We start from the raw sequence: 27,677 nt of genomic DNA on the forward strand, positions 1-27,677 counted from the left end.
TACTGATAACTGACTGGCCCAGTTTAGTTCTCACTGTCACGAGTGCTAAACCTTTGCAAGTTATTGACAGTGGGAAGTTTTCACATGATTCTGATTGCCAACAAGACCTCTCCAGTAAAATGTTTTGAGCCATTTTTCTATTGTATGCAATGTCCTCTGAAACATAAAAACAAGAACTTGGTACAACTTCTATATGGCCCCAGTTGTTATTCAGATTATATTCACATTATTCACACAGTCTCTTAAATATGTAGGCTGTAGCTTGTTTATTCCTAAACAGTGGAATCACACGTTACGAAATGGTAAGGACAATTTTCTCAAACGCCAACAGTCAAGTTTCAGCAAATTCATACATTTTCTCAAACTCCAACAGTCAAGTCTTCTCAAACAGTGTATTTTCTCAATTTCTCAATTGTCTCAATTTACAAAAAAGGAAGAAAAAAAAATCTAAAGAGTTACAGGAGATGAAAGGAAACAGTAAATATTATGCTGCCTACCGATTGTTGATGTAGAGGGAAAACCATACTTACATTTCTCATTTTAGTTTTCAATAAACACTTACTATGGACGAGTAAATGAGTCTTAAGAGTTTACTTAGAGATATCAGATATTACATACTCTATACTATTATGATATGCTGTTAACTTTAAATTGAAATACGTTAACTCAGTCATTCATTAATTCAAAATATCTTTGGCACATCTGAACCTATAGGGTTCGTATCAGTACATATCATATGAGGAGAATCAGCTGACATGTTTGTACTTTATCTCCCACTGTATTTCTATAAGGTGGATTACAGAATATAATAGGACAGCAATATATAATACCGTCAAATAAATCTATAGTTTAATACAAAATAGTGCAACACAATCTTTGCATTCATCTACCATCTGTCTTAAATGATGGATTTAGACACCATGTCATAGAGCAGGTCATAGTCGTATAGTTCTTGCATATTCAGCTGACACTTATTGTTAAAAACAACATCAGCTAAATCTTAGTGACAAATAACATACAGTATGTCTTGCATAATTTCATATGGTGCAGACCGCAGACACATACAGGCTCCCTCAAAACACAGTATAACCTCACGAGATTGGATTCAAACAAACATATAGGTAGGTACTGTAGACAGCATAAGCTTTGGTGGAGTGTACAATAATGTCGACCCCATAGTCCTATGTTTACCTGCAATACTCTATGGGGACATAAATAAATGTTTACAGTATCCCACAGGAAGCACATGAATTCACATCCAACATCTGTTGACAGAGTGCAGACAGTCACTGTACATTAAATAAATCAATACAAGAAACATGAATGATCTCAATATCGACACACAATGGCTGCTTTCCTATTTAAGTGTACATGTACTGTTGGAATCTGACGTTTTGCTGCTACACAGTTGGTGAGCACAGTACACAGCAACACAGACAATTAAATAAGGTACTATGTTTCCTAATACACTGTGATATGTAAACAGCAGAAGTAGTCAGTCACCTGATTTAGTGAATTGAAAAAGGAATCAATAATGCATACAGTGCAGTAAGTCTAATGTTGCACTAGACAACACACACACATGTCATGCTGTGCAGCAAAATGTGACATGACATGGATACTATGTCACTCAGTTATACACTATTCAGTATAACCCAATGTACTGTACAGTTCATTCCCCATATAACACCTAAATGATAGGCTGCCTCCCAAATTGCACTCTATTTCATATATAGTGCCTTACTTTTGACCAGAGCTGATACAGATGTAGGATCTTCATTTGATGACTCTGTTGCAGGAGAACTTTCATACAATGCAGGAAATGTAAAAGTGTATTTAAGGTTTAAAAAGGCTTCTAAAGTTTGTAATTTACACTTTGAAATTTCAGACCTGATTTTCCATTCTGAAAAATGTATCAACCCCTACAAAAATGTCCATTAATTATAAGCCACATAATAATTCACATTTCCTGTTGCTGCAGGACTATTTTCCTGTTGTAGCAAACTGGCTCAAATTAAGATCCCTCAACTGTAGGCTCTGGTCAAAAGTAGTGCACTAAATAGGGAATAGGGTGCCATTTGGGACGCACTCATAGACATTCGAGGATCAGAATGTACAGTTTGACTTCTGTTCTGCCTCATCTCTGACACAGAATCCAAACCATAAAGGCCCGTCATTTGATTAGATCAAATGAAGCCTGGTGATTATCTTAATGTACAGTATATTAAGTTTGGTCACCACAATGGACCACAAAAATCTCAAGAGTTTTGCTTTGGTGAGAACTGTTTCAAATACAAAACTATTGTGTATAGCATATCCATATCTCCTGGCTATGACTTTATTTTAAAGCTGTTTGATCAGGTATTTACACAGACATTCTATGGGAAAAAAAGTAGTTACATAACAGTTACTTAATAATTACCTTAAATAGTACTGTAAAATAAAACATAACCTATCTAATTTAGTGTAACAAAACTACATATTTGTATTGTGGCCTACTGCAGTAGGCTGCCCAACCTGCTATTTAAACACCTGTCTACCATCTGAACTTACAAGCTACATCCCATATCAGCTAAAGGCTAGACCAGGGGTTCCCAAACCTTTTCATTCCAGCATTGGGAAACATCCTGCACGCGTGCCAAGTCTATTTCTATGGGCAAAAGCTAAAAACCATTAGCTGCCATGGGCTAGTTGATCTGGACATTTATGACAAGTTATAAATAGCTCTCTAAGGTATGCAATGACAAGAGGAAAAATACCCAATGCATTACTACTCAATGAAATTGCAATTTGGGCATTCTACTATTACAACTTTCAAGAGTAAGTTGAAAGCCGGACAGAGTGGGGGGCTATGTCAACAGAGACATCCTCTGCTCATAGCTCAGGGCACTAATGCAGTATAGTTTACTGCGCCCCCCTCCCCCGCTGACTCCTCGCTCGCACTACAATTTGGGAATCACTGGACTAGACCATACTGCATTAGTGCCCTGAGCTATGTCATCAGAGGACGTCTCTATCTAATCTAATATCATTACTCATGCACTTTGTTCTACTGAAACAACTCCTATTCATAACGACTGACATGGAAAACCTGAAAGGAATATGACAAGAAATAAAAAGGGAGGATGATCCAGAGTGCCCTCTGATGTCCTCCACCAGTCAGCAGCGGTGTGTGCTCAGCCTGCTCTAAGAGTGGAGGTAGCCCCCTACTGTCCTCCCATACTGTAGGGGGCGCCCAGCTCCTCTCCTGGCACTGTGGCAGAGGCTGAGGCCCAGCCACTTGGCTGGCCGGCCACACCGGAGGCTCCGAGGCTGCACCATGCCCGCCTTGTGTCTGCTGGCGCTAAGAATAGATGGTGATCACCTCCCTGCCTCCGCCACGCACCAGCAGCACCCGGTCCAGCCCATCCATAAGAACCTCCAGGAACTCCATGTCTATAGGCCATGGGGTAAAGGAGAAACAACTGCAGTCTGGATATAAACATTGATGTGGAAGAGTACTAATGGCATCTATGGTACAGTCATTTGAAATGTCAAAAGTAAAAATAATGAGGGCAATAACAGCTGGAGATACCCAAACTACTTTATGGTGTTCAAAACAGCGTATAGCTTCCATCCATGTCAGTTGATATTACTGTAAGATGATACTGACTAAGTGGACACTCAGTTGTCCAGTTCAGAGTATACTAGTGGTTTAAAAAAGGATACAATTCTCATCTCCTCCCTTGGTTTTGGGCGGCCCAGGCATGTTCAGCAGCACCAGCTGAGCACCTTGGGACTTGTTGACCACAACCTCATTCAACTTGACCGCGGTGTGCATCCTCCGCACATTAGACTGGTTCCTATGAGAGTACAGGTTGAACTCAGGAGGAACAATTCTTACATGTTTTCTACTTGGGCTGTGTCCCAAATGGCACCCTATTCATTTTATAATGCATTACTGTTGGCCAGAGCCGTATGAGCCCAATGGGCCCTGTCAAAAGTAGTGGACTATATAGGGAATTGGTTGCCATTAGAGACACAACCTTAGACTATGCCTTATATCCTACTACAGAATGCTATTATAAACATGATATCACACCTGTCATATGCATTCATTATAAGTGACCTGACGGCGTCATGGCTCATGACTCAAATTTAGTAACACGCTTACCAAGAATTGACAGTAAACCAATTAGCTACCCTAAGTCATTGTATATTGAAGGCCTCAATAGACATGCTACGGTATAGACATACCATAAACTGTATTATATTGTTCTGACAGTGTTCATGACTGACCTTGTCAGGAGTTATGTCATGTTGATACTACAGAAGCATAGAGATCAGGTTCATGTCATGGTTACAGTAGCATTGTATTAGTAGGCTTAAAATAATCTAATTAAGGAGTATTGTAGGTGGAGATAATTTCATGACAAAATAACTTTGTCTTTAGTAATAATATCACGCCTTACTAACTGATACATCAAGGCAAATATGTTATATATAATATGCTCATGGTTATAGCAAACAGTCTCTGCAAGTTAGGCAAGGTCATGCATGCAGAGAGAACGTTATCCTTTCCATGCAGATCAACTGTGAGGAGGAGGAGGAGAGAAGTGAAGAAAGACTTCACACAACCCTCGCTTCTCCAATAAAAACTGTAAGGTCATGACATGGAAAGGGAAGGATCACACATACCATCACACAGTTGAGACAAAGGGAAACTTGACTTACAGACTCTCCCACTCGCTAGAAGGAAGGAAACAAAACATATATATCGGTTAATCACATTCTTTCATATACAAATAGGGACAACTATTTGTCAATGATGGATTACAGACTGATGCCAGGTTATTCACTATGTAACGTCCTAAGAACAAAGACTAGTTCAAGTAATGGTACATGACACACTCTCTAATTCAAATAACAGTAGCTATTGTTGCTATGATTCAGTATCTGTGCAGTAGACAGGTGCATCTATGGAATTCCCAGTACCAATACAAGACCAGTACAGAACAGCAAGGCTTGGCTAGACTGAGTAGTGTGAAAGGGATACTTCTGGTCCAACAGCATGCTGCAGTGTGAGCCTGGAGCCTCTAGGGGGAGATACCTACGGTTTCATATTAAACAGGTCCTTCACGCCCACGTTGGGTTCGCTGCGGTTACGGTTCCTCTCGGTGATCAGCTTGTCTTTGGTCCAGGTCATGTGGACGCGGTGGTCGGGCGTGGCGGGAGCGTTGTCGTTGAGGTTGCCGTGCGACTTAGTGCCCAGTTTAGTGATCAGCTGAGCCTGGGGAATAACAACACTGGTTTTACTACAGACCCAGGCAGCACGCTAAACAAAGTGGTGCCTCCCATCAGACAGGATCAGCAGGCCGGCCCAAGTGTAGAATGGAGATTATCCTTCTTTTGCATTACCGACAAGAATGATAATGTTACTCCTAACAAAAGATCCACATTGTATTAGGGATGATATTCTCATTACTTAATTTGTCTCCTCCACGGAAAAGTAATGAAATACATTTCAATGACTCAACATGAAAATAACAAAGTGACATAAAAACAATGCATTACATAGGAACAAAATGAAGTGTACTACAGCAAACAATAATAAAAACATAATGCAAATAAATTGTAGTGAAGTTGAAAATGGTAAATACTGGAAAGATGAGAACTGGGACTATATTTCTAGTTGAAGGGTTGCGGTTGGCAGTTTTCTAAAACGCTCTAAGTTCTGAGTTCTAAAAAGATCTAAGTCTAATAGCTGCTACAAAGCCGATAACTCTCAGGTAAGTTAATCGAGGAGTGTGGTGACAATGACGTGGAGAGGGCCACAGCAATAGACATCCTATAATTCAGTTCCAGTTAATTATTTTGCCACAGACATATTCCCTCAGAGCAATGCTTCCCAGCACTGCTTCCAGAAACACATACAGCATTGGAGTACGCTGCTACTTGAACATCTCTGTCATTCCTTAAGAGTTCCTCAAGAATTCACAAATTACAGCCATTTTTGGGGTATTTAATAGCTGTGGCTCTGTCCATGTCAGATACAGGTATGAGGACGGGCTAGAGGGTGGCGAAGGAGAGGGGAGGGAGATGCTTATGGGATGTTTATGTGACATCACATGGCTGCTTGGCTACCTCCTCATCCATGTCCCTGGAAATGGACAGGCTTGGGACCTGTAGTGTGTTTGGGGCCTTTAGTGTCTCCACCACTGATGACTTCTTCCTCTTGATGGAGATACGCGACTCGTCTGTGATGCTCTGAATCTGAAGCCCAACCCAATGCGAGCCCAGAACATCCAACACAATAGCAGGAAATCAGGACAGGCCAAAATGTCACAACAGTTGGCCAATATTACGAGCCCCACACGACAAGGATGTAAATAACTACTGTAACAGGAAGGAACACAGATATAATCTGTCCCGTGCGTGAAGTGCAATCGCTGTCTTTGTTTTAAACACTTTGCAAAGGCCTACAGTTAACATTGAAAGCAGTGATCATGTGTTTGCCTGTCAATATAAACAATGCTTTATTCACTATTGAACCACCTGGTTATAGTGATAGAGTTAAACAGAGCCAGACAGAGTAGAGCACCACGTTACCTCTCTCTCCCTTTCGTTCCTGGACAGCTGCATCTGTTTCAGCATCTGAGAGCGCTGCTCCATCACCAGGGTCTTCTCATAGGTGAAGGCTGCAATGTCACTATCGTGCTGAGGACATGAATACAAAGCAATATTTTGGGCAAAACAATGACAAATGGTTTCTTATTGATCCTATTTAACACATATGATTGAGTGAGTGCAGCTACTTACCATCTCCACCACCTCCACTACAGCATTGAGACGGAGGTGGTAAAGGAACATCTGCAGGTCCTTCTTCATCTGAATACTGTTGTCATCCATCTGAGCCACGGTGAAGATACGCATCTTACACTTCCTCCACACCTGGCACGGAGAAGGAAATTGTTTAATGGCCCCCTGCAATTCACTTTGTGAACATCTGGCCTCCATTAGAAAGCAGTTTATTTTATAAATATAAAGTGCCTTGCGAAAGTATTCGGCCCCCTTGAACTTTGCGACCTTTTGCCACATTTCAGGCTTCAAACATAAAGATATAAAACTGTATTTTTTTGTGAAGAATCAACAACAAGTGGGACACAATCATGAAGTGGAACGACATTTATTGGATATTTCAAAAAATTGTAACAAATCAAAAACTGAAAAATTGGGCGTGCAAAATTATTCAGCCCCTTTACTTTCAGTGCAGCAAACTCTCTCCAGAAGTTCAGTGAGGATCTCTGAATGATCCAATGTTGACCTAAATGACTAATGATGATAAATACAATCCACCTGTGTGTAATCAAGTCTCCATATAAATGCACCTGCACTGTGATAGTCTCAGAGGTCCGTTAAAAGCGCAGAGAGCATCATGAAGAACAAGGAACACACCAGGCAGGTCCGAGATACTGTTGTGAAGAAGTTTAAAGCCGGATTTGGATACAAAAATATTTCCCAAGCTTTAAACATCCCAAGGAGCACTGTGCAAGCGCTAATATTGAAATGGAAGGAGTATCAGACCACTGCAAATCTACCAAGACCTGGCCGTCCCTCTAAACTTTCAGCTCATACAAGGAGAAGACTGATCAGAGATGCAGCCAAGAGGCCCATGATCACTCTGGATGAACTGCAGAGATCTACAGCTGAGGTGGGAGACTCTGTCCATAGGACAACAATCAGTCGTATATTGCACAAATCTGACCTTTATGGAAGAGTGGCAAGAAGAAAGCCATTTCTTAAATATATCCATAAAAAGTGACATTTAAAGTTTGCCACAAGCCACCTGGGAGACACACCAAACATGTGGAAGAAGGTGCTCTGGTCAGATGAAACCAAAATTGAACTTTTTGGCAACAATGCAAAACGTTATGTTTGGCGTAAAAGCAACACAGCTCATCACCCTGAACACACCATGCCCACTGTCAAACATGGTGGTGGCAGCATCATGGTTTGGGCCTGCTTTTCTTCAGCAGGGACAGGGAAGATGGTTAAAATTGATGGGAAGATGGATGGAGCCAAATACAGGGCCATTCTGGAAGAAAACCTGATGGAGTCTGCAAAAGACCTGAGACTGGGACGGAGATTTGTCTTCCAACAAGACAATGATCCAAAACATAAAGCAAAATCTACAATGGAATGGTTCAAAAATAAACATATCCAGGTGTTAGAATGGCCAAGTCAAAGTCCAGACCTGAATCCAATCGAGAATCTGTGGAAAGAACTGAAAACTGCTGTTCACAAATGCTCTCCATCCAACCTCACTGAGCTCGAGCTGTTTTGCAAGGAGGAATGGGAAAAAATTTCAGTCTCTCGATGTGCAAAACTGATAGAGACATACCCCAAGCGACTTACAGCTGTAATCGCAGCAAAAGGTGGCGCTACAAAGTATTAACTTAAGGGGGCTGAATAATTTTGCACGCCCAATTTTTCAGTTTTTGATTTGTTACAATTTTTTGAAATATCCAATAAATGTCGTTCCACTTCATGATTGTGTCCCACTTGTTGTTGATTCTTCACAAAAAAATACAGTTTTATATCTTTATGTTTGAAGCCTGAAATGTGGCAAAAGGTCGCAAAGTTCAAGGGGGCCGAATACTTTCGCAAGGCACTGTATATATATTTTTTACAAAGCAACAGTACCCATGGGTATATGGTGCCCCTGTCAGAGTACCTTGTGTTGGCGCAGTAAGAAAGGCAGCAGCATGAGAAGGCCTCCATCATGGACGATCCACCACACATCTATGGTGCCCTCCCCCAGACGGTCCTCAGAGCTGGGGAACTTGTCAATGTTCTTAGCAACCAGCAGGGCCTGATGGGCTGACGTTGTCTCTCTCACCGTCTCTGTGGGATAAGGACCCACATAACAAGAAACCCATATAATTAGGTCCCACAGTTTTGACAGACTCTGGTCAGGTCATTTGGTCAGGAAAAACACTTGACTCGACCATAAGACATTCACTTGCTTGACATTCTCGGAACCCAAAACCAAATCTCACTCAAGGTATAATATATGGCCAAAAGTATGTGGAGTTTTGTGGACACCTGCTCATCGAACATCTCGTTCCAAAATCATAGGCATTAATATGAAGTTGGTCGCCACTTTGCTTCTATAACAACCTCCACTCTTCTGGAAAGGCTTTCCACTAGATTTTGGAACATTGCTGCGGGGGACTTGCTTCCATTCAGCCGCACGAGCATTAGTGAGGTCTGGCACTGATGTTGGACGATTAGGCCTGGCTCGCAGTCGGCGTTCCAATTCATCCCAAAAGTGTTTGATGGGGTTGAGGTCAGGACTCTGTGTAGGCCAGTTAAGTTCTTCCACACCAATCTCGACAAACCATTTCTGAATGGACCTCGCTTTGTGCACAGGGGCATTGTCATTCTGAAACAGGAAGGGGCCTTCCCCAAACTGTTGCCACAAAGTTGGAAGCACAGAATCATCTAGAATGTCAATGTATGCTGTAGCGTTGAGATATCAATTCAGTGGAAAAAAGTGGCCTCAACCATGAAAAACAGCCCCAGACCATTATTCCTCCTCAATCAAACTTTACAGTTGGCACTATGCATTCGGGCAGGTAGCGTTCTCCTGGCATCCTCCAAACCCAGATTCATCCGTCGGACTGCCAGATGGTGAAGCATGATTCATCACTCCAGAGAATGCGTTTCCACTGCTCCAGAGTATAACGGCGATGAGCTTTACACCCCTCCAGCCAACACTTGGCATTGCGCATTGTGATCTTAGGCTTGTGTGCGGCTGCTCGGCCATGAAAACCGATTTCATGAAGCTCCCGGCGAACAGTTCTTGTGATGATGTTGCTTCCAAAGGACAGTTTGGAACTCGGTAGTGAGTGTTGCAACCGAGGACAGATGATTGCTACGCACTTCAGCAATCGGCGGTCCTGTTCTGTGAGCTTGTGTGGCCTACCACTTCGCGGCTGAGCCGTTGTTGCTCCTAGATGTTTCCACTTCACAAAAACAGCACTTACAGTTGACCGGGGAAGCTTTAGCAGGGCAGAAATTTGAAGAAGTGATTTGATGATGCAGCGTTGAAAGTCACTGAGCTCTTCAGTACGGGCCATTCTAATACCAATGTTTGTCTATGAAAATTGCATTGCCGTGTGCTCGATTTTCTACACCTGTCAGCAACGGTTGTGGCTGAAATAGCCGAATCCACTAATTTGAAAGGGTGTCCACATACTTATGGCCCTGTTGTGTAACTAGCTAGGTTAATTTTTCAAATGTATGTGAATGTCTTCTGGAGAAACTACTTTAGTCAGACATACTTGATGATGCTACTTAAAGGTACTGTAGACTATTATAGTAAAGTATAGTAGAGTATGAAATTACTGCTGACCAATGAAGTTCTTCCAGGGGTAGGAGTCCTCAGCCTGTTTCCAGGCCCCTGGCCAGGCCATGAGGACGGCGTTGTGTTTCATGCCCCCCAGCCCTGCCGACTGGATCAGGTGGGAGAAACCATCCCTCAGGTTAGAGGACACCACCACGTGGCAGAAACCTTTGGTACGTTCTGCGTGCATGGCCGACTTGACATTCTGCACCAAGTGAAGAGGAACAGCCAGGAGGAAAGAGAATGAAAGAGGAAAATGGATTAATGGAGGACAGAGTGAATATAAATAGTTTCCATGAATGCTATTTTTACACTTGCAAGCCGCTCATAGTAGATTAAACATTTTGATGCAAGTATACTACAGAAATTATGCAGAAAGTATGAAGGAGGCTTTTTTGGAGTTGTAAGCTTTATGAATTCTTTCTAAACTTGGACATGAAGTCAAGAGTGAGTGACCAAAATCATGTTTTAACATGTGTGGCTAATAAATGGAAACATCTATATAGCTGACTACAGGAACTTCTACAGAGCCATTGGCGTTTGTCCTCGCATAGCGTTTTATTGACCTCTTTGTGCTTGAATTAGACCAGTCAGAATGTATCATTGACCATGGCTGGAGGGTAGCATGACAGAGCAAAAACGGAAAGGCAGCTTTCATCAGATTGTAATCTGGGATGAGGAAGAGGACAGAGTGAGGTAAACAGATATAATAATGTATTTCTCTTCACCAGTTTGATTGTAAATTAATATTGTAACTTACTGAGTATATTATTAATCTCTAACGGTTTGCCTCTATGATATTTTAGCACACCCATCTGACCTCCCAGCAGGTGGCAGAATTCTCTTTTATGGGATAATGAATTGAGAACTCCATAGCCCCCAATGTGGTGACCGCACAGGAGTAAGAATGTCAGAGTCAGGGATAATATTACTTACTCTTTACTATTTGAGTGGGTGGCTAAATTACACCTGCTTCCAGCGAGCACAAAACACTAGTAATGCAGTTCTATTTATCATATTGGACGGGTCTGAGAATCAGTAGCCAAGGGTGATTCTGTTCCAACTGCGGCTGTTCTGCACATCTTACCTTGTCTGAACACTGATTCTCTGCCACCCTGGTCATGTGATATTAGTGTCTCTCACCTGCTCTGCGCTCTTGGCCTCAGCCCCCAGGGTCATGTAGGTGCCCTCCAACACAGAGCTGACGATGGTCAGACCTTTCCCTGCCTTCAGCTGGGTGGTAAAGGACAGCAGACGAGGGTGTTTCACCCCCAAGTCTGAATCCAGCTTCAGTAACACCAGTAACTGAGGCCTGGGGGGAGAGATACAGTACAGTCAGTGTATGTTCAGATAAATAGACATCAAGGCAAGCCACTAAACTAGGTCATCAGGCAGGACAGCAAGACAACCAAATGTCAGTCATCATCCTTCGTTTTTTAGAGTGACAGCTCTACATTTCAAACCTAAAGTACAGAAACATTAGACCAAGGAAGGACATATCATTCATGTACCCACATTATGGGTCTCAAACGTCAAATACATGTTCTTCATATTTAAAAGTTAATGTACAATGTGTCTAAGTGGAAAAGTGGAAAATTACATAACTGAGTATGACTCTGGCCCTCAGGAGTCACCCTCTCACCCTCCTCACCCTACGCTCTACACTGCTCTCAGCCTCTCACCTCCAGTTCTTAGTGTGTGGCTGCACTTCCTCCAGGCGGATCAGAGCGTACCGGGCAGCGTTCAGGGAGAGACCTCTGATCCCGTCTCCCCACTCCTTCTCTGCCCTGAGAGGAAAGAGATCAGAGAGAGGGTTAAAAAAGGCAGGAGCACTACATAAAACCTGTTAGGATTACAGAAATCTCACACATTTAGATATCAATGCCAATACACCAAACTGTAACCAAACTGTATAATTACAAAACACTGTCCAGAAAATGGGTTAAAGAAAGGCATGGACTCTAGAGATATAATACTGTGTTATATTTAATTCCGTGGGGACATCTCCCTGAGGAAACAACATCTCCACGCCGCTGATCCTCAACACTGGGGCTCCACAATGGTGCATTCTCAGCCCTCTCCCATACTTCCTGTTCACCCATGACTGCGTGGTCATGCACTCCTCCAACTCAATCATCAAGTTTTCTGACGACACTGCAGTGGTAGGCTTGATTACCAACAACAACGAGACAGCTTACAGGGAGGGGTTGAGGGCCCTCAGAGTGTGGTGTCAGGAAAATAACCTCTCACTCAACGTCAACAAAATTAAGGAGATGATTGTGGACTTCAGGAAACAGCAGAGGGAGCACCCCCTTATCCACATCGACAGGACAGTAGTGGAGAAGGTGGAACATTTTAAGTTCCTCGGTGAACATTTTAAGTTCCTCAAATCACTGGCCACTTTAATAAATTTATTTAATAAAGGTATCACTAGTCACTTTAAATGATGCCACTTTAACAATGTTTACATATCCTACATTACTAATCTCATATGTATATACTGTATTTAATACCATCTACTGCATCTTGCCTATGCCGCTCTGCCATCACGCATCCATATATTTATATGTACATTTCCTTACTCCATCCCCTTACATTACTTGTTAAATATTATAGCACTGTCGGAACTGGAAACACAAGCATTTCTCTACACTCACATTAACATCTGCTAACCATGTGTACATGACCAATAACATTTGATTTGATTTGAGTGGGGACATTACCAATGCAATTGCAGTAGTTGAATTAATGTTATTGAGCTGTTATTAGAAAACCAAAATCTTACCCTCTGTACTCAATGTACTTATAGATGCATCCAGCGATGGACATGGCTACCAGAGCGTAGTACCAGGAGGAGATGAACATGAGGGAGACACACAGGCTCATCCCCAGGAATGACAGCGTCCTGCAGGGACCAGAGAACAGGACAACAGTTTATTGAATGGGCTTATTGGTTGGATAGGCATTAGGTCAGAGTTACTACATCCTGATCTTGGGCACGTTTGAGCAGTGCAGGCTTTCGTTCTAGCCCAGCACTGACACACCTGATTTAACTTATCAAGTGTGTGATGATGTGGATTTATGCCCACTTGTCACGAACACGCACACTGTCTAATCGGCTCTATATCCAAATAGCACTTTCTATTTCCCATGTGCATTTTGCCATTTATTTCAAGAAGCATTATACTCAACACTGCACATGACTATAATATAAGTATTTAGCTCCTTTGTTAGCAATAAGCTACTGTTTAAGGTTAATTCCCAGTTCTGTAGTAAAATGTTTGTATGGAAAGGTATTTTTCGTATAATCGGTTCCAAACATAAATGCAGTGATTTACTTGTCTCTAGCCTACGAGAGTGGAACATTGTTTCAGTGCACAGAATCATTGCAACACTCACGAGTTAGAGACTCTGTTTCATTCTGTTAATGCTTTCCTTTGTTCATACTTCCCACGTTGTGTCGGAGCACTGTGAGTCATGTCTTGTCTGTGTCATTTGAGTTGTGCGCCTTTGCGCACCACTATACTGTACTGAGTTGCGGTCATTCGCAGGTTCTATTCATGTAAGAATTCATGATTAATGTTTAACGTGTGCCCAATTGAAAGTGCACATGGAAGTGGTCACATCTGTTTTAGACAGAATGTACAGTATGCATTTGGGTAATTATGAGGAAGCCAGTTACATTTGTATACCAATTATGTGGTTACTTGTCATTGGACATGGGTATGTACCAGAGAGGGGCTTAGAGGGTATAAGCGCCTGTTTTAGGTTTCTAGGTAGATTGGGTTTGTTGATCGAGGGGAGGCTGCTTGAGCCATGTACACATGTAAGAGCTATGGAAGCTACAGAGTGAGCCTGTTTTAGGCTTAGTGCAGTTCGGTATTTTGTGTGAGAAGTAAATTCATTGTCTACCCATTTGTCTTGTAAATATTTAACGCAGGCTATCACTGTTAAGAAATATGGACACCTTTGCACCAGAACCTTCTGCCTCCTTCTGAATATTTGCTCTTAAGACTGCATATGACCTATTTCACAAAGTGCTTCATGATTAGTTGATTGGATGTGTTCGGTGTGTTAGTGCTGGGCTGTAACTTAATATTGGTCCAGAGTCGAAGATCCCTGAATTGACACTTTTGGCATGGGAAATATTAACTCACCAATGGTAGAACTTAAACCTGGGCCTCCAGTTGGGAGTGCGGAGCAGTGTCTGGACGGCACAGGCCAGGTTGACAAACAGGTAGCACATCAGGAAAAACCTGCAACCCAGCCCCACGGAGAAGACGAATAGAAGGGACTTATAGGCTTCCAAAAGGACAATGAGCTAATACTGTACACAACTGACAGGATAAAACATCCCATTACTATAGAGAGAACGTATAGAGAGAAAGACACAAGCTCACATTTGCAGTATCACCATCTACACACATACTGAACACACTCACATTGAGAGAATGGGGGCAACAGCATCCAGTGATGCAATAAGGATTCCAATCTCACAGATCCCAGCGGTCATCAAGAGGGCCCAGGTAGGTTCCCCATTGGCTTTACCATGACCAAACACCTGGAGGAGGGGAGAGAGAGAGAGATGGAGAAGGAGAGAGAAAAATAAAGAGATAGAGAAACTAGCTGAAGTGTTTATGTTATTGAGATGCAATAGCAAGGGGCATAGCAAAGACTTTAGGACCTTCTTACCTGCAGAAAGGGGACAATCCCGTCACGTGCTATGGCCTGCAGCAGACGAGGGGCACCAGTAAGACTCTGCAGCCCTGCCCCACAGCAGGAGAAGAAGGAGCCAATCACGATCACCCATGGAGAAGGCCATGCCAGAGTTCCAATCACCAAGTTCTTCTTGACAGAGTCCCCAAATCTGTAGCGGAAACAGACACAGTTGAATGGTATACAAACACAGGTACTGTAACCCATAATGAAAAAGTGGAAAGAAGTTTTTAGAAAGTTTTGCAAATTGATTGAAAATGAAATCTAATAACATAAGTATTCACACCCATGAGTCAATACTGATCTTTGTGGTTGAAACTGGGCTTGAAATCCATTCCTCGATTGAGAGACATTACAGATAATTATATATATGTGGTACAGAGAGGGTCCATTCAACTTATTATGCAATTTGTTAAGCACATTTTTACTCCTGAACTTATTTAGGCTTGCCATAACAAAGGGGTTGAATACTTATTGACTAAAGACATTTCAGCTTTACATTTTTTATTGATTTAAAAAACGTTCTACAAACAAAATTCCACTTTGAGAGTATGGGGTATCATGTGTAGATCAGTGACAAAAATGTGGCTGTATCACAACAAAATGTGGAAAATGTCAAAAGGTGTAAATACTTTCTGAAGGCACTGTTTGAATGACACAAAGGTCTTTAAATATACAAGTTATACACAGCAGGGATGGCTTCTGCATCAATGCTACTGTACATAATGTCATAACAGCTATTGCCATGTCGTAAATAATAACTGTGGAATAGTAGTTACTTGTCTCTCAAAACAACACCCTCGATACAGGCCCCAAATAGCACAACACAGGTCATGTCTGGGAGTTGGGGTTAAGAAAGAAATAGTGCTGTCAAAGTTAACAAATGCACAACACATACACTCTCCCACACTAAAACACACATGCCAGCACTCCATGCATGCATGCACACCACTCCACACATGCACGTCATCAACTCCATGGTTTCTCCAAGGATACAAATGAAAGAAGTGGTTGCTATGGCCAGGATGGTGCCGAAAGGAATAGACCTCTGGGCATCTCGGAGGTCTCCAGATCTGTTGGAGCCCGCCATGATTCCTGTGATGGGACACACATAGATTCTTCAGAAGCTGAAATTCAGGAAATCACCAACATACTTAAATCTCCGCAGCAGAAAACAACACCAAAACTAAAAACACAAAAACGTAAGTTACAGTAACTCTTCCAAAGCACAAGTTACAGTAACACCCTTACAATCAGCGTGAGGATGACAAACAATACATTATGTCATATGGAGGTAGCTACAATATGACAATATGGCTACTATACCAACCTGTGACGGAGGGGAAGTAGATTCCCACCAGCAGAGTGAAGAAGGTGGAGATGTCGTTGAAGACGTAAGGCATGTAGATATCTCTGGAGTTATCCTGGGCTGGAACAGATGACTGCCTCTTCTTCTCTACCAGCATCCCACTGGGCCCGTAGTCCCCCCACATGTTGTCTAACAGGAGACACAGAGGAGACGCATTATAGTAGACTATAATCTGAGTGTACAAAACATTAAGGACACCTGCTCTTTCCATGACAGGTGAATCCAGGTGAAAGCTGTGATCCTTTATTGATGTCACTTGTTAAATCCACTTCAATCAGTGTAGATGAAGGGGAGGAGACGGGTTAAAGAAGTGTATATGGATTGTGTACATGTGCCATTCAAGAGAAAATATTTCAGTCCCTTCCAATGGGGTATGGTAGTAGGTGCCAGGCGCACCAGTTTGTATCAATAATGGTCCACCAACCAAAGGACATCCAGCCAACTTGACACAACTGTGGGAAGCATTGCACTCAAAATGGGCTAGCATCCCTGAGGAACACTTTTGACGCCTTGTAGAGTCCATGACCCGACTAGTTTGACTTCCTTATTGCGCCCCAGGTTGATCAAACCAGATGATACGGCTTTGATAAAATATGCCAATAATCATTTGGTAAGTGAGTAAGTAGTAGTAGTGCCAATAAGTGTCCTCTGACACAGAATCAGATAACTTTATTACCACGCAACAATTGTTTGAGAAATTTGTCTTGTTGCTCCACTGACCTTTGATGACCCCACTGAGCAGGCCTGGGATGCCCTGGATCTCAGTGACGTTGTTCAGGGTGAAGTACTCATCACAGGTGGCGTTGAGGTGGCGGCTGTCACAGAACAGCTCCCACAGCTTAGTGGTGTACGTCACGTTCTTGATCACCTCTGTCTTCACACACTTCTCAAAGTTGTGGTTCTGTAAGGAACGGTTCCCCAGGAGACAGATTCTGTGGGAAATATATACATATATTCATCAGGATATTTTCTTGTATAAAGAACTAAGAATCTTTTCCTTTTGGCCACTGTAACCACTCTAAAGCGTCTATAAATATCTGTCTCACTGATATCGATGTGTGATCACTTTAGTATTCATCCCTGTAGATCAGATGACTGATGATGGCCCTTTAAAGTGTGAATATGAATCTGACCAGACAAACATAGACACAAGCATCTCCTTTGCCTATAGATTAACTATCTAACTCACGGGAAGTCTGGTGGTTCTATGACGGTCTTGATGACTCCGGCGTAGATGGCCATGATGGAGAGCACCACACAGGCCAGGAAGACCAGGGCCAGCTTGTTGACATATTTGACTCCCACAAACACCACCAGAGCCATGAGAGCCAGGCAGCAAGTCCCGTACACACGCATGTTATTCAGCATGGCCTCCGCCTCGCCCTCCTTCTTCTCCGCCACAAACACTGCAGCGTTCGGCACGATGTACGTCTGGAACAAGAATAGGAGAAAGCTCGGACACTACCTTCATGAAACATTGTTTGGGCCAACAGTTTTCCCGGCCCATGTGACATGTCCAGGAAAAAGTCTAAGCTATTGTTATAGGCTGTTACAAGGTACCAACTCCTGGAAGAGTCATGTGGTAATGAAAAACTCCTGCCTCTAAACATTGTGTATTTCCTATATCACGACCAGGCAATGTTTTATCCTTACCAGAAGGATCTCAATGGTACCCAGGATGTACATGGAGCCAGCGAATGTGGTTCCCAGGTAAAAACACAAGCCCACAGCCCCACCAAACTCTGGTCCCAAAGACCTGGAGATCATGTAGTAGGAGCCTCCGGCTGCATGGGGCAAGAGAACAGATACGGGTAAAAGGACTGGAAAGGAAAAGAAGTCAGCCACAGACTATAGCTCCAATGCAATAGTGATAAAGTGCTAAATAACCATAAAAGCAGAGGTTGAGGTTTCTTATTCAAGGTGGAAAATAAGTTGAACTGACATTACCTGGCACTACCCCATTTGTTGCAATAGCACTCATGGATATCGCTGTCAGCATGGTCTGTAAGAGAGTAAAAAAAATACAAAAGAGTAGCATTGGTGGGTGTATGGTTACAATGTCCTCAGGGACCAAAATGAGACCGCTTCATTCATGGCAGAGAGAACTAAGATTGGCAGAGAATTCCACAGTTTAGTACCTGAACTCCCCAAAACGAAGTGTTTGTATATAAGTAGTTAAGCCCAATAGTACTCACACCTTAGTACTCCATTTGTATTACTACATAGTACTCACACAGGTGCAACACATGACGACGATGGCGAAAGACTCCAAAATGCCGGCGGTGCCAACGATCCAGGTGAGACGCAGGAAGAGGATGACTCCCAGGATGTTCTGCATGCAGGGCAGGTACACGCCGATGAATGTGCCCATCTGAGGACTCTGGAGGAGCCAACGTAGAGGGCCAGGGAAGAAAAGAGGTACAGTAGGATTACCATGAGTCAGCTTATGGTACAGCAGGGCCTATAAGATGTACTGTCATGCCACAATACAGCATACAATACAATATTGTACAATCCTGTAAAATACAGCTGAGAATACAAGGTCAATTGTCTGTAATAAAGAGATGCTCTGCTTTTTTTGACACCACACTCCACAAAGCAAGTCCTCCATGCTCTAGTTCTCTTATCTTGATTATTGTCCAGTCATATGGTCAAGTGCTGTGAGGAAAGACCTAGTTAAGCTGCAGCTGGCCCAGAACAGAGCGGCACGTCTTACTCTTCATTGTAATCAGAGGGCTGATATTAATACTATGCATGCCTGTCTCTCTTGGCTTGGCTAAAAGTTGAGGAAAGACTGACTACATCACTTCTTGTTTTTATAAAAGAGGCATTAATGTGTTGGAAATTCCATATTGTTTGCATAGCCAACTTACACACAGCACTGACACACACACACACTTAGTCCATGGAACTTCCTTCCATCTTATATAGGGCAAGTGTACAGCAAGCCTGGTTTCAAAAAACAAATAAAGCAACACCTCATGGCACAACACCATTCCCCCATGTGACCAACTTGTTGTGTGTACACTACATGACCAAAAGTATGTGGACAACTGCTCGTCAAACATCTCATTCCAAAATCATGGGCATTAATGTGGAGTTGGTCCCCACTTTGCTGCCAATAGAGCCTCCACTCTTCTGGGAAGGCTTTCCACTAGATGCTGGAACATTGCTGTGGGGACTTGCCTCCATTCAGCCACAAGAGAGGGAGGTCGGGCACTGAGAGGGAGGTCGGGCACTGATGTTGGGCGATTAGGCCTGGCTCGCAATCGGCGTTCCAATTCATCCCAAAGGTGTTCGATGGGGTTGAGGTCAGGGTTCTGTGCAGGCCAGTCAAGTTCTTCCACTCCGATCTGACAAACTATTTCTGTATGGACCTTGCCTTGTGCAAGGGGGCATTGTCATACTGAAACAGGAAAGGGCCTTCCCCAAACTATTGCCACAAAGTTGGAAGCAAGGAATCCTCCTCCACCAAACCTTACAGTTGGCACTATTCATTGGGGCATGTAGCGTTCTCCTTGCATCCTCCAAACCCCGATTTGTCAGTCGCACTACTAGATGGTGAAGCATGATTCATGACTCCAGAGAACGTGTTTTCACTGCTCCAGAGTCCAATGGCGGCGAGCTTTACACCACTCCAACCGAATCTTGGCATTGCGATCTTAGGCTACTCTGCTATGGAAACCCATTCCATGAAGCTCCCGATGACCAGTTCAGCAATCGGCGGTCCCGTTCTGTGAGCTTGTGTGTCCGACCACTTCGCGGCTGAGACGTTATTGCTCCTAGACGTTTCCACTTCACAATAACAGCACTTACAGTTGACCGTGGTAGCTCTAGCAGGGCAAATATTTGAGAAGCTGACTTGTTGGAAAGGTGGCATCCTATGACAGTGCCACGTTGAAAGTCACTGAGCTCTTCGGTAAGTCCGTTCTACTGCCAATGTTTCACTATGAAGATCGCATGGCTGTGTGCTCGATTTTATAAACGTGTCAGCAATGGATGTGGCTGAAATAACTGAATCTGCTAAAGGGGTGAAGGGGTGTTCACATATTTTTATATATACAGTATATTGTATGTACTGACATGTATGTGTAACTGATGCACACACACGCACAATACATGTTCATGTTTTTAAATGTATGTAAACTCTAAAGTATTTTGCCTGTAATGTCTCTCATGTAATGTGTCAGACCCCAGTAAGTCTAGCTAGTGGGGATCCTAATAAATCAAATAAAATCAGCCACAGTAAATACTGAGATAATTTTTGGTCTTCAATTGTATTGTGGGCAAAAAGACTTGCGCTGACAGACTATTATCAGAGCCGTACACTATTTAGAAAATGTTTATTTTACAATTGGCTCATTAGCAACCATCAAAACCATTTCAGTCAGAATCCGGTCACTGGCAGCATAAAAAACAATGGTGAAGTCACTGGTCTGAAGTCAGCTGCTTAACTGTGCCCTGTAGCGACACGATTACAAATATTTTCTCACGACTACAAACATAATTTAGCAGGGTTACTCTCATAAAACTCTCATTACTCTCTCTACACATACTCAACACTGTCACATGCCAACCATATCACCCCAATCCTCCTGAAACAATTCCATCACATACGTTGTTTTGGTTTAGCCTGTTCCATCCCACATCCATCCTCCTGTGTTGCCAAATGAAGTTTGGCAAATATTGTCTGATAAAATTATGTAAACACAACTGATAAATTGTTTGCAGTATAAACGTGTGTCATAGTTTAGAATTTAGAACGTAAATAATTATTTTTATGGGGGTCTAGGGAGAGAGTGGCATTAGGATACAGTTTGCATTGGCTTTTCAGACAATGAGTAGTCAGATGTAATGCTAAAAGACATAGCAATGTCCTTTGAACAAAACATCAATAACAAAACATCAGTAACAAATCATCAGTAACAAATCATCAGTAACTAGACATCAGTAACTAGACGTCAGTAACAAATCATCAGTAACAAATCGTCTGTAACTAGACATCAGTAACAAGACGTCAGTAACAAAGCATCAGAAACAAGACATCAGTAACAAGACGTCAGTAACAAATCATCAGTAACAAATCGTCTGTAACTAGACATCAGTAACAAGACGTCAGTAACAAATCATCAGTAACAAATCGTCTGTAACTAGACATCAGTAACAAGACGTCAGTAACAAATCATCAGTAACAAATCGTCTGTAACTAGACATCAGTAACAAGACGTCAGTAACAAATCATCAGTAACAAATCGTCTGTAACTAGACATCAGTAACAAGACGTCAGTAACAAAGCATCAGAAACAAGACATCAGTAACAAGACGTCAGTAACAAATCATCAGTAACAAATCGTCTGTAACTAGACATCAGTAACAAGACGTCAGTAACAAATCATCAGTAACAAATCGTCTGTAACTAGACATCAGTAACAAGACGTCAGTAACAAGACATCAGTAACAAGACATCAGAAACAAGACATCAGTAACAAGACATCAGAAACAAGACATCAGTAACAAGACATCAGTAACAAGACATCAGAAACAAGACATCAGTAACAAGACATCAGTAACAAGACATCAGTAACAAGACATCAGTAAGAAGACGTCAGAAACAAGACATCAGTAACAAAGCATCAGAAACAAGACATCAGTAACAAGACATCAGAAACAAGACATCAGAAACAAGACATCAGTAACAAGACATCAGTAACAAGACGTCAGTAACAAGACATCAGTAACAAGACATCAGAAACAAGACATCAGTAACAAAGCATCAGAAACAAGACATCAGTAACAAGACATCAGAAACAAGACATCAGAAACAAGACATCAGTAACAAGACATCAGTAACAAAGCATCAGAAACAAGACATCAGTAACAAGACATCAGAAACAAGACATCAGAAACAAGACATCAGTAACAAGACATCAGTAACAAGACATCAGTAAGAAGACATCAGTAAGAAGACGTCAGTAACAAGACGTCAGTAACAAGACATCAGTAACAAGACATCAGTAACAAGACATCAGTAACAAGACATCAGAAACAAGACATCAGTAACAAGACGTCAGTAACAAAGCATCAGAAACAAGACATCAGTAACAAGACATCAGTAACAAAGCATCAGAAACAAGACATCAGAAACAAGACATCAGTAACAAGACATCAGAAACAAGACATCAGAAACAAGACATCAGTAACAAGACATCAGTAACAAGACATCAGTAACAAGACATCAGTAACAAGACATCAGTAACAAGACATCAGTAACAAAGCATCAGAAACAAGACATCAGTAACACGACATCAGAAACAAGACATCAGTAACAAAGCATCAGAAACAAGACATCAGTAACAAAGCATCAGAAACAAGACATCAGTAACACGACATCAGAAACAAGACATCAGAAACAAGACATCAGTAACACGACATCAGAAACAAGACATCAGAAACAAGACATCAGTAACACGACATCAGAAACAAGACATCAGAAACAAGACATCAGAAACAAGACATCAGTAACAAGACATCAGTAACAAGACATCAGTAACAAGACATCAGTAACAAGACATCAGAAACAAGACATCAGTAACAAGACATCAGTAACAAGACATCACAAACAAGACATCAGTAACAAGACATCAGAAACAAGACATCAGAAACAAGACATCAGTAACAAGACATCAGTAACAAGACATCAGTAACAAGACATCAGAAACAAGACATCAGAAACAAGACATCAGTAACAAGACGTCACAAACAAGACATCAGTAACAAGACATCAGAAACAAGACATCAGAAACAAGACATCACAAACAAGACATCAGTAACAAGACATCACAAACAAGACATCAGTAACAAGACATCAGAAACAAGACATCACAAACAAGACATCAGTAACAAGACATCAGTAACAAGACATCAGAAACAAGACATCAGAAACAAGACATCAGTAACAAGACATCACAAACAAGACATCAGTAACAAGACATCAGAAACAAGACATCACAAACAAGACATCAGTAACAAGACATCAGTAACAAGACATCAGAAACAAGACATCAGAAACAAGACATCAGTAACAAAGCATCAGAAACAAGACATCAGTAACAAGACATCAGAAACAAGACATCAGTAACAAGACATCAGAAACAAGACGTCAGTAACAAGACATCAGAAACAAGACGTCAGTAACAAAGCATCAGTAGAGAATCCTTCCACAGTGCCCAGCCTATTTTCCACATGCCCAACTCATGCTCATATGTCATAACAGTAATGTATTTGAAGTCCTTTGCAGTTCTCCAGAGAAATAAACAACAGAACTATTCAGTGAAATTATACTGTATTTGCTCTGTGTGCTTTTACAGTTTGGAAAGCATGAATAGCCAAATATAACAGTCAAACATAATGCTACACAGTGTACAGTAACAGGCTACCTTAACAATGATCTGCTGAACTTCATTACAGCCATACAATCCATGCCCCGATCACCACAGGATAAATGAACAACTCTAATGTGTCATCCACCGCCTGATGACATAAGCACCCCCTGTTATACTCCAAAGGTGCAATGGCCCCCACTCTTTCAAGATCAGAGAACCCCCCCCCCCCACACACACACACACGTCATATCGACAGCCCCCCCCCCCCCCCCCCACACAAAGACACTGCAATGAATACAGTACATACCATATATCCCATAACACAACACAGCCCTCTCTCAATACTGCTGTTGGTTCTCCTATACGCCTTTTTACCAGGGTCAATGTGGCCCTTGTTCATAGACCGTTCACAACCTGGAGTGGCATCCTCACTATCCACTCTGTCTCCACAACCTCCCCCCCCCTGAGCCAATCAGATCTCCAGCAGGGAGAGGTACTGGGGTAATTGTCAGGGGACAGAGGCATGGTTAGTTTCTGCGGCCTCGTGTTGGTGCTGTGACGCTGAATAGCAACAGTAGGAGTATTTCTTTGGTTGGTTGGTCAGAAGAATGCTGCTTTATATTCTCACATGCGCTCTGCTCTCAGAAGTGCTGTTGCATAGCTACCACACTAACCTAGTCAACTCATGTTGGTTTGCACAATAATATAGATGTTATTGTGATCCAACAACAACGTCATTGTCAAGTGGATTGACAGTTAATACAATGTCTGTCTACTACTGTACCTCTTTAGCGAGGTCTCCCACAAAGTACCCACCAGGAGAAATTCTTAATAATGCACAATGGTAATGTGGTCCGTACCTTGACTCTAATCTTTGTAACCCCCTCCTCATTTTCATACTCCTCATGCTCAGTGACCCCCTGGGTGAGGTTGGTGTAGTTAGCCAGCTTGTTGAGGAGGGAGGACACCATGGGGTTGCTCTCAATCTCTTCCTGTCAATAAGGATACAACGACATTGAATCGGGACATCATGGCATTGAAGACATCCAAGTACAGAACAAACAAAAGCAACAAATGTTTGGATGATATGTACTCTACAATATAATCCATGTAAGCACATAGCTCTCACTTTAGATTAAAGTGGCATAAAACCCATGTGGTAATGAATTACATTATGATATCAAAAGCCTTGACATGTGGATTACCTCAAAGAGAGCCATGTTTTTGCCATCGTAGTAGTTTTCTTGGTCTTGGTCAGTGTTGTTGATGAAAGGGCTGCTCTCTCTGGGAGTGACATCTCCTGGGAGACAACAGACAAGGAGAAAGAAAACACCTCTACTATATTTGTCTGTCCAATCACTATTGATTTCATGGTATCTTATTGATTACATGGTACCAAAATATTGCAATTCTTTTTAAACTACATTTCTTATGAAACAACACAAACACCACTTTCCTCTGCAATCGATAAAGAAAACCTCTACAGTCCAGACAAAGTCATGTTGATTGTCATTTCTGTAGTAATGTCCTATGGGGTTATGCTGTGACGAGAGAAATCAATGCGATCATGTGCATCTGATGAGGCTGCTAGTGACACTGGTCAATGAGAATGACACTGTAGATCTCCTGTACAGTATGATGAACAAGGACAAACTACCCTGAACAAAACTTTCTCTTTTTGTGATACTGTAATACAATGTTATTTTCTCATGATTGCTCTCCACTTGGTGTAAAATAAGAGGTGAGATGCAGTGATAAGGAACATTTCAATGTTGTCATCTCATTATGAAGTGTAGTATTCAGGCCTATAACAGCAGACAGAGTTCCATAAAAGGTGTTTCGCCAATCTGCTATTAATCATCACAACAGATCAACCATTTCCATTACAGAGACTTCCTTGTAAATGAGATGGGATGTTACTTCCCAAGAGGGTTTCAATGAAAAGTGCACAATTTCTCAAGCATCAGATTTCTTTGCAATACATATTTAGTTTGCCCTACAGTACACACTGGATATACCACGTAATTCCAACATGGAAATTGGGTAATATTTGATTGAGACGTTGATCAATGAGATTTCAACCTTTATTCATCCACTCAAAAAGACAGCCAGAAGTTTGTTGAATTCTCAAATGTGTTATCACTGCACTTTCAACCATTTAAAACACAGCAAAGTTCAAATGGGAATACAATTTCAGATATTTATACAGCAACTTAAATGCAGTGTTTCCCAAACCCCAAGGGGTGCACATCTTTGTTTTTGCCCTAACACTACACAGCTGATTCAAAGCTTGATGATTAGTTGATTATTTGAATCAGCTGTGTTTTGCTAGGGCAAAAACCAAAACGTCCACCCCTTGGGGCCCCGCAGACTGAGCTTGGGAAACCCTGACTTAATGTGTTATCACTGTGCTTCAGCTAATAGCACAACTGTCACGCCTACTCCTGCTCCAGTGCTAGACGTCACCAGTCTACTAACCACCAGTCCTGGCAACTATCATAACGCACACCTGGCAACCATCATTAAGCACACCTGCTCCCCATCGTTATGCACACCTGGATCTTATCACCTTGTTACGGTTTTCTTCTGGTGAAAGAGAGGAGGACCAAAATGCAGCGTGGCTATCTTTATACATCTTTAATAAAAGATGAAAAATGAACAATACACAAAAACAATAAACGTGAAAAACCAAAACAGCCCTATCTGGTGCAACAAACACAGAGACAGGAACAATCACCCACGAAACACTCAAAGAATATGGCTGCCTAAATATGGTTCCCAGTCAGAGACAACGATAAACACCTGCCTCTGATTGAGAACCACTCTAGGCAACCATAGACTTTCCTAGACTACTTAACTAAACACAATCCCATAAACTACAAAACCCCTAGACAAAACACACCACATAAATCACCCATTTCACACCCTGGCCTAACCAAAATAATAAAGAGAACACAAAATACTAAGACCAGGGCGTGACACACCTTGACTCTCCCTTTAGTTAACCCTCAGTAGCCTCAGTCATCAGGCCGTGTTGGTTTTGGTCAGTATGAGTCTCCTGTTTTGTTTATCTGCCGTCTCTCATCATTAAACTCACCTTCGGCACTTTCTTCCTGACTCCAAGCGCATACGTTACAACAACCAAATGACCTGGATTGCAGTTGAGATTATATAAAAATTACCTAGTGCAAGTGATCAATGCTGTTCGAGATTCTGCACAGATTATTATAGCAATTGTGAAGATCTCCACAGATATGCACGGTTTCTATGATTGCATAAGAAGACATTTATAGTTACAGTAGACAACCCTTCAAATTAGTGGATTCGGCTATTTCAGCCACATCCATTGCTGCCACGTGTATAAAATCGAGCACAAAGCCATGCGATCTTCATAGTGAAACATTGGCAGTAGAACCGCCTTACCGAAGAACTCCATGACTTTCAACGTGGCACCGTCATAGGATGCCACCTTTCCAACAAGTCAGTTTGTCAAATTTCGGCCCCGCTAGAGCTGCCGCGGTCAACTGTAAGTGCTGTTATTGTGAAGTGGAAATATATAGGAGCAACAAAGGCTCAGCCGCAAAGTGGTCGGCCACACAAGCTCATAAAACAGGACTGTCGAGTGCTGAAGAGCATAAAAATCATCTGTCCTCGGTAGCAACACTCACTAGGAGTCAGCGCAATAACTGATCGTCAGGAGCTTCATGAAATGTCTTTCCATGGCTGAGCAGCCGCACACAAGCCTAAGTTCACCATGCGCAATGACAAGCGTCGGCTGGAGTGGTGTAAAGCTCCCTGCCATAGGACTCTGGAGCAGAGGAAA

The 27,677-nt window shown here is 42.2% G+C and overlaps 1 protein-coding gene across 4 annotated transcripts in view; it reads right to left on the reverse strand.

The window, feature by feature from the left end:
• Positions 1-1,972: 1,972 nt before the first annotated feature.
• The window catches only part of LOC110530391 (solute carrier family 12 member 7), a 43,522-nt gene continuing 17,817 nt past the window's right edge, over positions 1,973-27,677 (reverse strand). For 2 of the 4 annotated variants that reach the window (XM_021613395.2, XM_021613397.2), the window contains exons 2-26: positions 25,060-25,154; positions 24,715-24,846; positions 18,706-18,852; positions 18,420-18,474; positions 18,126-18,256; positions 17,662-17,903; positions 17,193-17,404; positions 16,434-16,601; positions 16,100-16,198; positions 15,883-15,940; positions 15,080-15,254; positions 14,830-14,948; positions 14,545-14,643; positions 13,173-13,292; positions 12,070-12,174; positions 11,531-11,699; positions 10,397-10,592; positions 8,714-8,883; positions 6,799-6,930; positions 6,589-6,696; positions 6,124-6,252; positions 5,094-5,269; positions 4,714-4,728; positions 3,709-3,842; positions 1,973-3,435 (exon numbers count right to left, since the gene is read on the reverse strand). In XM_021613395.2, the coding sequence (XP_021469070.2) occupies positions 3,344-3,435; positions 3,709-3,842; positions 4,714-4,728; positions 5,094-5,269; positions 6,124-6,252; positions 6,589-6,696; positions 6,799-6,930; positions 8,714-8,883; positions 10,397-10,592; positions 11,531-11,699; positions 12,070-12,174; positions 13,173-13,292; positions 14,545-14,643; positions 14,830-14,948; positions 15,080-15,254; positions 15,883-15,940; positions 16,100-16,198; positions 16,434-16,601; positions 17,193-17,404; positions 17,662-17,903; positions 18,126-18,256; positions 18,420-18,474; positions 18,706-18,852; positions 24,715-24,846; positions 25,060-25,154 (3,278 nt within the window). In that variant the 3' untranslated portion in view covers positions 1,973-3,343. The remainder of the gene's footprint in view (positions 3,436-3,708; positions 3,843-4,713; positions 4,729-5,093; positions 5,270-6,123; positions 6,253-6,588; positions 6,697-6,798; positions 6,931-8,713; positions 8,884-10,396; positions 10,593-11,530; positions 11,700-12,069; positions 12,175-13,172; positions 13,293-14,544; positions 14,644-14,829; positions 14,949-15,079; positions 15,255-15,882; positions 15,941-16,099; positions 16,199-16,433; positions 16,602-17,192; positions 17,405-17,661; positions 17,904-18,125; positions 18,257-18,419; positions 18,475-18,705; positions 18,853-24,714; positions 24,847-25,059; positions 25,155-27,677) is intronic. The other 2 variants (XM_021613396.2, XM_021613399.2) reach the window with 2 other exon arrangements.

The sequence above is a fragment of the Oncorhynchus mykiss genome, chromosome 8 (assembly GCF_013265735.2).
Source record: "Oncorhynchus mykiss isolate Arlee chromosome 8, USDA_OmykA_1.1, whole genome shotgun sequence".
Lineage (NCBI taxonomy): Eukaryota > Metazoa > Chordata > Actinopteri > Salmoniformes > Salmonidae > Oncorhynchus > Oncorhynchus mykiss.